This window comes from Ictalurus furcatus, chromosome 16 (genome assembly GCF_023375685.1).
Source record: "Ictalurus furcatus strain D&B chromosome 16, Billie_1.0, whole genome shotgun sequence".
Taxonomy (NCBI): domain Eukaryota; kingdom Metazoa; phylum Chordata; class Actinopteri; order Siluriformes; family Ictaluridae; genus Ictalurus; species Ictalurus furcatus.
In genome coordinates this window covers 1,772,357-1,786,113 of record NC_071270.1, presented here as the reverse complement: position 1 = coordinate 1,786,113, position 13,757 = coordinate 1,772,357, and the positions used below count along the sequence as shown (strand labels likewise).

The window sequence follows — 13,757 nt, the reverse complement described above, 5'->3', positions numbered from 1 at the left end:
AAACAAAAAAACTTACCAGGGCCAGACTGGGACAAAAAATTTCAGGGAATCTTACAACTACCCAGGCCACCTCATACACCCAAAACAAAATTTGACATCACTGACCACCTACTGTAATGCATACTCAACAAAAATTTATTACGAAGTCATGCACATCTGCTCATTACCGCACATGAGCGTACACCCAGTGAACAACAGTTCTGTGAGTGGAAACACCTCGTCGATGAGAGGAGAATGGCCAGACTGGCTGGAGCAGACAGGAAGTCTATGGTAACTCAAATAACCACTCTTTACAACAGTTGTGAGCAGAAAAGCCTAATTAGGTTGGTAAGTCTATCTATGTCCAGAAAATCATGAGTTTTCATTACTTTAAACAATAATAAATCAAATGATTTGAAAGTGCTTCCTTCAGTCTTAAAAATGGGTGGGCATATTAAAAATGATTTTCTAAATGACCCACATACATGTAGCTACAATACTAAATTAAATCATGCCATTTCTTCAGAGCATGATCACTATCCTAATATTGAAATATTTACTTTTTTAATTTTATTGCCACAGTACATGTAATTTCACTCCCTGCTCTTGGCTGTCCAGGATGTCCAGGCCTCCCTTTGGTCACACAGCTAGCTAAATTCTAACCAGCCAACTAGTCACTAACTATTAACATAGGCTACTACTTTTAGCTTATGTTTAGTTATAACTACTAGCTAGCTCTGGGCTATATGGGAATTTAAAAGAGCTTGCTGCTTATATTCCCTTATAAGCACACACACACACACACACACACACATATGTGTGTGTGTTATATATGATAGATTTTACATTTCTAACTATACAACATATATAATTGTCCATAAAGAACAAATTGAGAATATACCAAAGTCTATTATCCATATCTATAATTTTTTTAATCAATAAAATATACTATCTCTTTCAATTCCACCTTTCTGCCCGTACTTATTAAGGGGAAACACGTGGGATTCTCTCTGGGGTAACGACAGTAAACTATGATTGATTTTATTCCACGATCCGCATTGGTTCATGCTTGCTGCTGCATCAGCCAATCAGAGAGCAGGAAAATATTACGGCATAACGGAGCAAGAGCACAAAGACACAACGGCGTCGTAAACGCGCAACAAGCGTAGACATATCAAATTCATAACGCGATAAACAAACTTCCAAGTACAGCGAATAATCCTCAGAATAGCGATACTAGTTACAGATTTACAGTCAGGAGTAAAACGGAGATGACAACAAAACTAAAAAAAAAATGCCACCACAGAGCCTTCTCAAAGATGGCTCCGAGAAGGAAAGCACGGCGCATGCCCAGAAGTCGTTCCGCGCATGCGCACAAGCCGTCCTCCACCAATTTGCGCCAACTCTGTGCAGAGGATGTGGCGATCAGGCATTATTTATATTCCACCCGCATTCAAAGAGATCCCGCCTTCTGTTACACGATTGGCTGGTGTTTCTCGCAGACCGATAGGTCTACTGGCTGTATGAATTAAACTTGAACCAGTTACAGCGCAGAAGACCGGATCGTATTATCCAATCAAAGCGAAGGAAGGCGGTGGTTTAGTCGAAATACGGGTGCGGGAAAAAAAATAACCCGCGAGCATCACTGTTGTCGAGTTTGGATGCAGCAGCGTTTATTCATGACAACAATGATCTCCGCCGTTATCCGGGACGCTTTCACTGAGTAAACGGGCGTTTTTAAAGCTTCGGTCTGCAGCTAAAGCTTGGTTCTTTCCACCGGAGCTGATGTTTTGTTTGTCGCATCATGGACGGGGGCGATTTGGCGTCTTTATCCCGCATCTGTGCTCGCTACGATCGGAGAAGGAGGAACAGGCGATACCCAGGCTAGGCCTCAGCTAGGCCAAACACTGCGGCTTGCGGATTTATTTATACAGACTGGCTTCTACCGCATGACACCGAGACAGCTGTTTCTGGAGCTGTCCGAGAGCAGACACATCTGTTTACTTGGAAAATCACTGCATTCTGGAAACCAACGGGTGTTCCGTTTCACCGGGACGTTAGAGAACTGTTAGCCCCGCTGCTATTTAACACGGCTAAATACTCAGCTAGCATAACATTGGCATTGGGACGAACCGAGGAATATTTTTAAACTCGACTCGCTGAGGATTGTTTACATGCCTCGTGTGTTTCTCTGAAAGGAAACTCGGGTGTTTTATTTTTTATTTTTTGGAGCTATATATATAAAGATCCCAGACGTTATTTGTTTTTGCAAAGGTTACAGGACTCCCTCTTTATAGGAACCTTTTATAATCGGCTAGCTGGAATAGCTTAGCCTTAGCCCGATCTGACGGCTAAACTCAGCTGGGTGAATGTGGGATAAAATGGAGACCCCGACTATAGTGTACGACCTGGACACCTCGGGCGGCCTCATGGAGGTAAATACAGCTTCAGATCGCGCTTGGGGAAAGAGATGTGCACGGCGTTTGCTTTAGGAGCTTCGTGTTTACCGGGTGCAGATGCTGTTTCAGTCGTTAGCCAGCGGAAACACACTAGCTTGTCCTGTAGCCGGCTAAGCAAAAGCGATGCAAATGGCATAGCGTTTCTAGGTAGATAGGGGTAGTAGAGTAGATACAGATTTGGGTGCGTTTGTGTGTGTTTTTTTCTTCTTCTTCTCTTACATAAGTTAAATGCTATGAGCTTTACACACATAACGACCGCTTAAGGACGTGTAAAGAGTTCATGCTAGGCGGGGGGGGGGGTTCGGGCCCAACAATGGCTGACACGTCCCGACTCAAGCCAAGGAGGTGGACGCCATTATATATGTATAAAATATAGTGTGTGTGTAGCATGGGACGCGTTTTAGCTAGTTAGCATGACGCTATGTTAGTTAAAAATCTCTAGTGTTTCACTTTAAATAAATAAAAAATAGGCATACAACGGAAAGAAAAGTAAAGGCGCCGGCCCGGAAATTCTGTCTTTATACCCTCGCGAAGGCTTTAATAAATGACTGTGTTCCGTTTTGTAGCAAATCCAGACCTTGCTCGCGCCGCCGAAGTCGGAAGAAGGTGAGAAGCGCAGCCGGAAGTTGGAGAGGAGCAGCAGGAGAGCAGGGCGCGCGACCAACCACGACACCTGCGACAGCTGCCGAGAAGGAGGCGACCTGCTCTGCTGCGACCACTGTCCCGCCGCCTTCCACCTGCAGTGCTGGTACATCACCCTACATTCCTCTCCAGTTCCACAAAAAAAACTGCTAAAATGGCTGCCAGAACTGTTTAAAAAAAACAAACATATCTGCACTCACTCACCTGCACACAGTGACATTATGCGAGCTATTACAGGTTCCCAGCCCCAGTCCTGGAGTACCCCTGTGACTGTCTTATCACATGTTCACACATTAGTCCATTCTGGAGCGCATGTTGATACTTCAGGTTCCTTTGCTCCTTGCTTTGGTTTAGTGTCTCACCCATGTAATTAAACAAAACCCAAAAAAGTGTTTAAAAAAAAGGGGGGGGGAAGCCCTCTAGGCTGAGGAGTGTGTAGTGTAATGTGCTCGTTTAAACGTTGTCTTATGTTTTTAACGTAAACAAACTTTCACCGGTCACTGCGAAAGCGCTGCTGCTTTAACAGAATAAAAAGTCGTGGATCTTAAGCAGCTGTTTGATTAACAAGCGGAGAAGAAAAATTTCACTTTGCTCTACTCGGAACAAAACAAACAAACAAACAAGAAAAACAGTCCTACAAACAACTGGAAAAAGAGATAAATAGTGCATCTTCTTTTCTTTCTTTTTTTTTTTTTTAATCAAAATAAAGTTTGTCGCTTAAAAAAAAAAAAAAGCACACAGCCTTAGGACATTCTTCGTAATTACGTCGTCGTCAGTAAAGCTTGTGGAGTTTTCAGCCGGTAACGAGTGAATTGTCGATGCGGGAACGTTATTGCGTAAGGTTAAGATGCGTGACGACGTGAATGTACGTCATGAATAGGGTCTTGTGGTTTGGCACAGTCTCGCACACCAACACGGCCTTCCTGTGGCATCGAATTGAGTTGCTGGCCTAAAAGTTGCACCTGAACATCCTTGCAACCTGGAGACAAATTTCATACCCGAGTTTGTACAGGATTTAGCAGAGGGTTTTTTTGTTTTTAATGATCGTGCAGCCAGAAATGCTTGATTTGTGTTTGAATTGGCGTAATTGCACTTGTCTATCACAGTGATGTTTGTTTGTAGGTAAACGAAACCTTTTTTAGCTGTACCCGAAGAGGGCTTTGGATGAATGCGTGTTGTGGTGACGTCACATGACTCATCTTGGCCCAAATCTGTTGTCATTTTGAAAAAATTGCGAGCTCCTCCGAACGTTGCGGACTTTGCGTAATTTTGCGTTAGTTTCTGAGATGGCTAAATCCTAGAGGGACTGGTTTATCGCCCTTATATCAGCATGAGCGGTGTTTCAGAGGTCTGAAGAAACTTTTTTTTTTATATACATTTTTTATCGTCATTTCTAACCTTTTGATGCTCACTGATCAGGCCGTAGAGTCTCTCTGACGTACACTGTAGAGTACATCTGTCACTTTGTTCCTTTTTTTTTTTTAAATGTTTAAAAAGTGGCGAACGGGAAACGGCTGACGTTAGTGCGAGAATTTAAAATCGCAACTTAGCAAGTGGGACACGGGAGTCTCCGAGGTGCACGTGAATGAATATAATGTAATCAAATCTGGACACGCAGAACCAAAAACCGGGGCCCCTGATCTAAACCGTGTTCGGCCGTACGTCAACCTTTTTATTTCCTTCCCTGCGTATTCATTCAGAGCGCTCTCTCTGTCTCTCTCTCTCTCTCTCTCTCTCTCACACACTCTGGATATAAACTGTTTAACATCACTGCAGACAGACAAATGCAGATCAGAGTGAGGCTGATTTGTTTGTTCTGAGGAGAAGGGTGGTTCTGTGTTTATTGGCCACTAAGGGTCCTGCAGAGGTTGAGCAGGCAGTAAAGACCTTTCCATCTGCTGGTTTGTAGCACAGATAAAATCATAACGTTGGTTGATCTTGCTCTGTCGACCTGCAAAAGTGAGACGAGCGACTTGCTTATACTGTATTAAAAATTAAACAAGCTGACGTTCACAAACGGAGTGAATTTGTTTATATATCCATGAGCTCACACCTTGTCTAGCGGCACTCCGTAAATAATCGTTAACCGTGCCTTCTGCATGACGGCCCGCCGAACGTTCTGGCTTTAGCGCGCGTTATAGCATTACCAGACCGGGAGGACCAAGAGAAAAAGACTTTCTTTATTTGGGGACGATTTGTGGTTTTTCCCGCCATGACTACCTTATTAGAAATGCAGCCAGATGCTCTCCAAAGAGAGAGAGAGAGAGAGAGAGAGAGAGAGAGAGAGCATTAAACAGACTTTAGATGTGTTACAGCTGTGTGAGCAGTTCTGCTTGGTTACATGACCGCCGAATCGTTTGCAGAAAGCATTCCAAGGGGAATTGGAATCGAATTCATTACCTTGTATTTTCATGCTCGCTTTTAAACTAGTTAAATGACTTCATGTGGATGGGATCAGTATGGAATCTATGCAGCATGCGTACATTGTGCACGCTTGGCCCCGTGCCCACGCTGGCTACAATCCGCCGCCTACGGCCTCGCCTCGCCGCCATCAAGTTCGGCTCTAAGCCGTCCCACGTTCAAATCTCCAGCGTGGATGGAGCAGGTTTCCTGCTGATTTGTATTACAGCGAACCGATCTGTGCGTGACGCACGGCTTTTCTTTTTTTTTTTTTTTCTTCCTTTTTTTCTTTCAACGTTTCGATGTGCCGTGCATGTTAAAGAAGGTGCTTAGAAGCAGACTGTAAAAGAAAAGAGATCAAACATCTCTGATGGGGAACTTGATCTTGGCAGCTCGTCTTGTTGAGTTGATCTCCAGAGGTGGTTAGGTTAAATCTTTTTGTTGTCCCGTTCATTGCCATTTCCAATGTCCTGTACCACTAAAAAAAAAAACCAACCATTCGGCGTTAGATGAGTATTGGAAACCTGTGCGGTTGGTATTCCAGATATGGCCTGAGGATTAGAAAACAGAGGGCCTCTTTCTTGGAGAGCAACCTGGTCTTCCTGTGCACACAAAGCTGAGTATTGAGATATCCTTGGAAGGATGGGGAAGTGAGAGATCGTTTTGTCTAAACACGCGCTCCGCAAAATCACTGTGTGTGTGTGTACGCTTGCCGCTTCAAAACTTTAGCCGGCCAACGTAAACCAGGCGGATTTACTATGGCAGGGGTGTTGGGTTCATGCTGAAACGAGTGACCGTGTATGCCAAAAAAAGGTTTTGTTTGGCCTGGTTGCCAGTTTTGTTTTGGCTCTTTGGAATCGCTTATAAAATATCACATTCGCCGTGGCCGATTCAGGCTCGTTTTATTCGCTCGCTAATTATTTTCTGTGCATTTTTTTTCTAAAATGTCAAATACCCTATTATTACTGTCGCCCCATTTCCTGCCCCAGTTACTTTGTGTATGTGGGGTGGGGTTTCATTTATTTATTTATTTATTTATTTATTTATTTAAAAATACCCCTAAATAAATTTCATCGGCATGTTCAATCTTTTCCACAGTAACCCACCACTGAGCAGGGAAATGCTCCCCCCTGGAGACTGGATGTGCCATCGCTGCACGGTTCGTAAGAAGGTGAGGCTCAAGTCCGGCGGATTTTCAGCTTAATGCTGAATTTGACGAAGACTGTCTCAAGCTACCATGTTTATACGGATACAAAATGTCTGTGTTTTCAATTATTAGCAGTATAAATATTTATAGGAAAGCCCCACAAATCCTTGAGTGTCAAGGATGAAGAAAACCACAAGATGAGAATGGTACAGGAAGCAAACATCTAAAAACTTTTGTTTGTCAGTGTCGGGTCAAAATAGGCAGAACATGCTCTCTGTGATGTAAATCTGGTTGATCAAAATGATCTTTTCGAAGTAGACGTTTTAAGTTGCGTGCAGACCCACCGCCACTTTTCGCTTTACGTCTTCGCAGAAGCGAGAGCAGAAGAAGGAGCAAATCAACGGCCTCATGCAGGCCAAGCAGACTCCGTCCCCCGCCGCCGAGCTGGACCTGGGCACCCTCCGTCTGGATCCCACCGCCGTTGCTGGCACGGGCCTGCGTGCCGCCGTGGCCCAGGTGCGACTCTTGGAGAGGAGACCGAGCAGCCGTCCGGCCACGCCCACCTCCAACGCCTCTTCTACGGACACGCCCACACCCTCGGAGCACAACGATGTTGAGGAGGACCTGTTGGACGTGGAGGACGAGGCGCAGGGCTCGGAGCCCGAGAGCGGGCCGGCCACGCTCAAGAGGCCCTTTGACTTGCTGATTGCCGCCGCCATGCAGAGGAACCCCACGCAGTTCCAACTACCCAATGACCTCACCTGCACTACCGCACTTCCAGGTAGGGTGCATGAGCATGAGGGTCACGCACAACTGGGGTGATTAACGCCACACCCTTTATTTACACTCGTATGCTGCTGTTCGGGTTTATAATCTCAGTAAACAGAACAAACTATACTACGCCATATTTAACTTATTGATCTGTCCTGAAAATAACATCGCTTGTGCTTATCCTACACGTGCTGCGCTACTTGCACCTTGTGTATTTCTCAATACGTCTTATTGTTGTGCCGTCCGTATTGGCTATGCAGTGTGCTCCTTTAAATACGATGCCGTATTTCACCTTCCTTTCAGGAACCAGTAAAAAGAGGAGGAAAGAGGAGACGACAGGGAAGAACGTGAAGCGGCCGCAACACGAGCTGGACCACTACGGGCTCGTCCCGCTGCCAGTCAAAGTGTGCTACACCTGCACCAGGTACCGGTCTCACTCTACCGTAACGTCCGGAAAGAACCGGCCGTGATCTTTTTTTTTTTTTTTTTTAAATTAACCCCCCCCCGCCCCCCGATTGCTTTGGTATTTCTGAGCTACTTTTCAGAGCGATCGTCAGAAAGCATGAAATGACCTCAAATTGCTTTGTGGCGAGCGTAACCATAATGGCACGGAAAACTGTACAGCGCCCAATAGGAGGGAGAAAAAGCACACTCTAGACTCCTGCTCCTGCTTTAAACCCAGATTAAACAGCTTTCTCTCTCCTGGGACGTTTAAGTCAGATGGGATTTGAAACCGAACGAAGCTTGCAGACGCAGAAAGCGGAGTCGATGCGCTTTAAAGCCGAGCCTTGAACCACGAACTGCAAAGTTTTATTAAAACGAATACCAGATTTATCTGAGACGATATTGTGTTGCAGGAGCTGTAGGCTGGCTCCGTTGATCCAGTGCGATTATTGCCCCCTCCTGTTCCACATGGACTGCCTGGACCCTCCGCTCACAGCCATGCCCACGGGCAGATGGATGTGTCCCAATCATATTGAGCACTTGGTGGTAAGTTTACTTTAAAAATGACAATTATGACATGCATTTAGCCAATTTAGGAACGAAATATATGTTTTACACGTGAAGTAAATGTTGTACAAGTTTCTTTAAATGTATACAGTTTTGAATCAACATAAGACTGTTGATATAATCATCTAAATGATGATTATTTAAAAATAAAATAGACCCCACAGTCTCAGAGTATGAATCCACACAGTATGCACCAATTAGCGATATCTCAGTAGATGATGTTTAATTGAGGGAGCTTGAAATACGATTAATCCCACCGGCCTGGTGCTTAACTGGTCTCGCCAAACCAAATAGACGTCTAGTTTTAATCTCTGATCCTGCTTAATTACAGCTGAACCAGCGCAACCTGACTCTGAGCAACCGCTGCCAGCTGTTTGACCAGTTTCAAGACCGCATATCCCAGCATGCCGTAAAAGTGGACTTCCTGCAGCGAATACACCGTCAGCACCCTCCGACGCGAAGAGCGCCCCATAGTCACGCCAAGAGAACAGTCAAGGTCGGGCCTCGCTCAGTCAATCTGAGCGTACAGCAGGACAGTTTTAAATCGTGTTAACTGTTTTCAGTGTCCGTCGTAACTAAAAGCAGACTCGACTTTTCCTGAAGGTCCCAGATGCCATCAAGTCACAGTACCAGAATCCACCCGTGATGATGCTGCCCGCAGGAATCCGGGACGGTGAGCTGATCTGCTCGGGTGCTTCTGAAGCCTCGCCGTCCAACCACTTAAGCAGCGACGAAGAGCAACAACAGGTACTCGTGAAAACAAGTACAAGGGTTAAGGGTTTTTTTGGAATTACCTTCTGGCAAATCTAGTTATCCCAGCGCGATTCGGCCAAAAATGAATCCAAACAAACGAGGTTAACTCTTGACCTTGTCTTCTCTTTGCAGTGGCTTAGGGACGTCATCTCGCTTCAGTGTAGCATCATGCGGCATTTGTCTGCCAAGCAGACGTCATCCTCGCCATGTGAAAAGACCGACGTTAAGGACCCCGGCTCCCTGAATCTGCATTGTTCCCGTAGCACGGACACGACGGCCTCGGGGAAAATGCCGGAATCCCTCAGCCTTAACTCGGAGGAGCACAGAGTGTGCAGCTCCTGCACTGAAAAACCCTGTCAGAATTGTGGCACCAGTAATGGTCCTGTAGAGCGGCCGGCCCACACCAACGGCAAACTCGGGCAGGCGTGTTCCACTGCCTCTGAGGACTCAAACGCACCACGCTCACACACCCCGTCTATCGTGGCCCTACCTAATCACGCCGGCCCTGCGCTGATAAAGACTGAAGAATTAAAGTCCTGTGCTGCTACAGAATCCCTTCCTTCGGCTTGTGTTAAATCGGAGCCCAGCCCCCCTCACGCTCAAAGGGCTTCCCCAAGGTTGCCATCCTCTCATGTGCCAGATACCAGTACAAGCTGCCAGGTGTCTTCAGTGCCCTCTTCTGGTAAGTCCCAGAACTGCGTTCATTAAACAAATGGACTTTCTGGGCAAATGGCAGGAACCTTTGTAATAACCTCTCCTATTTTCCACAGACGGAAAATTCAGAGATGATGCTGCGGCACAAGGCAAAGGGTCCGACCTGTTAAATTTGGGAGACTTGTCCAGCTGCTTAAAGAGCATGATGAAGGGAACTGGAGGTGAGTGTGGTGCCAAGCAGCAGTTTGAAGCAGAAATGTGGCTTTTGTTTCAAGACACTTTTTTTTTTTTCAGTTAAACATGTTTTTCTTACAGAGATCGAGCTGAACACGTTAGACGAGCGGTTCATCAAACTCCTGGCGTGGCAGCGGATCCAGCAGCTCTTAGAGCCGAAACCACTTCCTGTGCAGAGTGATGCAAAGTTACCTGCGATCCCCTCCGTCACGCAGCGAAGCCGGCACACTGAAGGTACTGTACTCGATCTGCTCTTATTTCACGACTCCAGTAGAGTTGCGACAATTAATCGATAATAATCGATTATGAAAAAGGTTGTCTATGAATCTCATTGTCGATTAGTTGAACTGAGCGCAGTACGGGGTACGTTTACTCGTTACGTTACTCCTGTTCCGAAACCACGCCTCGGAGAGTAAATACTAAAGTTGCGTCCCAAATGACTTACTATACGCTTACACTGTGTACTCTACCGTCTAGTGTATGAATTTTAGAAGGGTGGTATCGTCTGAAATCGAACACTAGCGGTTTTGGTTTTTGGGAGAACTGTAACGAAAGTAAATGTTGCATATATTCATTCTTAAGCAATTACGACATGGATCACTGAAGCCTGGGTTAATTTGAAATGAAAAACGCGCAGGAATCCTAGAAGTCCGCTGTAATTAGATATCCGTGAATTAGGGATTCACTGCATCTTTCTTCTCTCAGCGCAAAATAAGGACGTACAGGCCCGAGCGACGTTTTATCCTCTATCCGGGAAGGGAGCGGCAGTCAGCATGTGCTACAGAAGCCTTTACATTGGAACTGGTGAGTCTCACTCCTAGCACGCACTAATGTTTAAGATGTATGCAGCACAACCAGGCCATTGTCGTCGTCGTCTCCTCCTCAGGTGCGGACATGGACGTGTGCCTTATGAATTACGGCCATTGCAATTATGTGTCGGGAAAACACGCCTGCATATTTTACGATGAGGTAACGGACGCGAACGCTTCACTTTGACATTCTTTTGTTCCAGTTATGACCAAGTAAGGTACCGCTGTGCTGTTTAGTGAGCTTTACGTTGTACGATATGCGACTCTGTACTTTTTAGAATACGAAGCAGTACGAGTTGCTGAACTACAGCGAGCACGGGACAACGGTGGACAACGTACTGTACTCCTGTGACTTCTCAGAGAAAACAGGGCCAAGTCCATCCAGTGGCCTGGTGTCCAAAGTGCAGAGCATCATCCGTACGTCCTCGTTGCTCGTCACCCATCCGGATTATGATTTACGTTTTAGGTCCAGGCCTTCGTTACTGTACTGCTTTTGCTTTGATTTTTCCCATCCAGGTCGCTGTAAAAAGAGGAAGCAGGAAGAGGAGAAGGACGGGGAGCGCGGCGACGTTAGCGGAGTGATGAGCAGCCAAGCCGAGGACTCGCATCTCCGGCCGTGCAGCTGCAAGGCGAGCGGCTCCAGTCTGATAGGGGGCAGTGGTGCGGGCTGGGAAGGCACAGCGCTCCTCCACCATGGCAGCCACGTCAAGCTCGGCTGCCTGCAGTTCGTCTTCAGCATCACCGAATTCGCTAGCAAGCAGCCGAAAGAAGAAGAAGGAGGAGCGAGTAGCATCGTGTGCAGCCCAATCCAGCAGGGGGAGCCGCTGACTAAACCCACTGCCCAGATCCACCAAGTGCCAGTGCTGCACCACAACCCCGTTCCTTAACCCCGTTCCCACCGCCGGTGCCACCGCGCCTCTTAACCAGCCTCCGAGCTCGGACTTGTACAAAACTACACGCTCTCTTTCATAGTTATTTAATTGTTCACACATTTGCATGAGGTGAAGTCCCCCCCCCACCCTCTTTCGGAAGCTCCGATTTTGTGGGAGAGTTACACATAGAAACTATTGTGTATGTGTAAATGCAACCATGTTTTTAAAAGGGATCGCGTTCTTGAAATGCCACGAACCAACGATCAAGCAAGAAGTTTCCACTTGTAAAGAAATCAGAGCACGTTCTATTTTGTGCCAGTAACAATAGTTTTTATATAAACACTTTTTTTTTTTTTTTTTTTTTCCTCCTTCCATAAGAAAGAACCTTTTTATTTACTCATTTTTATTTAAAATGTTCTGTATTTGGAAGTATAGTAACGTTCTGGTGTTCCCCTTTTCACTACCTTCGCTGTAGCCTCTTCGCGATTCGGACGTGTGCTCGTACACATGCGAATATGCTTACACGTTGTATATATGTCTGTGTATCCGTGTAATTCACGTGTGAACAGCGGGGCATACACACACACACACACACACACACACACACACACACACACACACACCACCAATATGAAAGGAATCCATTGTGTACAGATCATAATGAGGGAAGCAGTGGGTTCTATGTACATAGAACTATTCTGGCTTTTTATATTTGTACAGTGCTTCATTTGGTTGATGTTCTGTAGCTATCAAAGTGTTAAGTCCTTTTTTTTTTTTTTTTCCCCGTTCAATACTGTAGTCATTATGTACATGTCTGTTTCCAAGAGATTTCATCAGAACAGTTTCATGTACTCTGTTCTTACAATTTTGACCAGTCTGTTAAACAATGTAAATATCTAAAGATTTTAAATAACATGCTTTAGAAACACCTTGGCTTGTGGTTTGTTCTTTTCATAGCTATAAAACATGGCGGGGTATAAAATATTCATTTTTATTCTATATAATCCCGTTGAACTATACTGTGCATCATATTAGTTTGATTGGGTAGCGGTGTCGCAAGAGTTGGGGTTTTCTTGCTAAAATGGGCTTATTTTAAAATTACACCGCACCGTAAAATGTAAAACCAAGTCGACTGGTAGAAAGGATTCATTAGAAAAAGGACCTCTGAGTCAATAAAACACTCCCACTGAGTCAATAAACAACCAACCAATGATATCGCAGCAACAAGCAGCCGACTGATTGTTGACTTTAGCGTGCAGTTGTCTTTTGTCATTCATATATATAATTATTAGTGTTAGACTTTTTAAACCTTTTTAATAATAACACAACGTTTTGAAATAGACCTGTGAGCTTTCACACATTTGTACAAAGGTGTTGGAAGCCTTTTGTTTGTGTTAGGATTTGTCTTCGTCATAGAAATATCAAATTCAGTGTAAAGGTGCAGTTTCGCCCCAAAACACACCCAGGCACTCGTATAGGCTTGATGGTGAGAATGTGTGGCAATGTAATGACGTCGACGCCTACACCAGATCCTAACCATAACCCCTAACTCGTATGGGCGGAACGACATATGTAGCCCCACCTAGAAGTGCAGCCCCGCCCCGTTCTTGACTAGTCTTTGCAACCTGTGTGTTGTTTGGTTCGCCACCAGAGGGCGCGCTGTACAATACATAAATGTTATAAAATGTGTTCATTAATATATAACACACTGTCCCCTTCCTCCTGTCCAATAATTACCATATATATATATATATATATATATATATATATATATATATATATATATATATACACACACACACACACACACACACACACACACACACACACACACTGTAGTTTCTCCTGAGAAAAAAACACCCCAGAGATTTCACGTCTTCTTGAGTTTCAGTAGAGATTTCAGCAGTCACACACTGTTCTCTGTCTGACTCTTTATACTCTGAAAAGAAGTATATGTAACAGTTTACGTTTAATATATTATCTTGTCTAAGTATATTTCATGATGAGTACATAAGTGTAGTTTTTA

General features: G+C 45.0%; 1 protein-coding gene across 2 annotated transcripts; it reads left to right on the top strand.

Annotated features, from left to right (window-relative positions):
- Window positions 1-674: 674 nt before the first annotated feature.
- On the top strand, window positions 675-13,420 carry phf12a (PHD finger protein 12a). 2 transcript variants are annotated; one of them, XM_053645321.1, is made up of 15 exons: window positions 675-2,414; window positions 3,005-3,186; window positions 6,579-6,651; window positions 7,000-7,408; window positions 7,702-7,822; window positions 8,256-8,388; window positions 8,741-8,905; window positions 9,013-9,156; window positions 9,295-9,844; window positions 9,933-10,037; window positions 10,132-10,284; window positions 10,756-10,854; window positions 10,937-11,019; window positions 11,138-11,276; window positions 11,376-13,420. In XM_053645321.1, the coding sequence occupies exons 1-15, from the start codon at window positions 2,349-2,351 to the stop codon at window positions 11,744-11,746; spliced, it is 2,793 nt and encodes a 930-aa protein (XP_053501296.1). In that variant the 5' UTR covers window positions 675-2,348; the 3' UTR covers window positions 11,747-13,420. The 2 variants fall into 2 exon arrangements, with proteins under 2 accessions (XP_053501296.1, XP_053501295.1); XM_053645320.1 differs by having other exon boundaries at window positions 10,111-10,284.
- Window positions 13,421-13,757: the final 337 nt, after the last annotated feature.

Coding starts and splice junctions, on each gene's coding strand:
- phf12a (XM_053645320.1), top strand. CDS start 2,349: ATGTGGGATAAAATGGAGACCCCGACTATAGTGTACGACCTGGACACC. Junction 7,409..7,701: donor CTGCACTACCGCACTTCCAG/GTAGGGTGCATG, acceptor CCTTCCTTTCAG/GAACCAGTAAAAAGAGGAGG. Junction 11,277..11,375: donor CAAAGTGCAGAGCATCATCC/GTACGTCCTCGT, acceptor TTTCCCATCCAG/GTCGCTGTAAAAAGAGGAAG.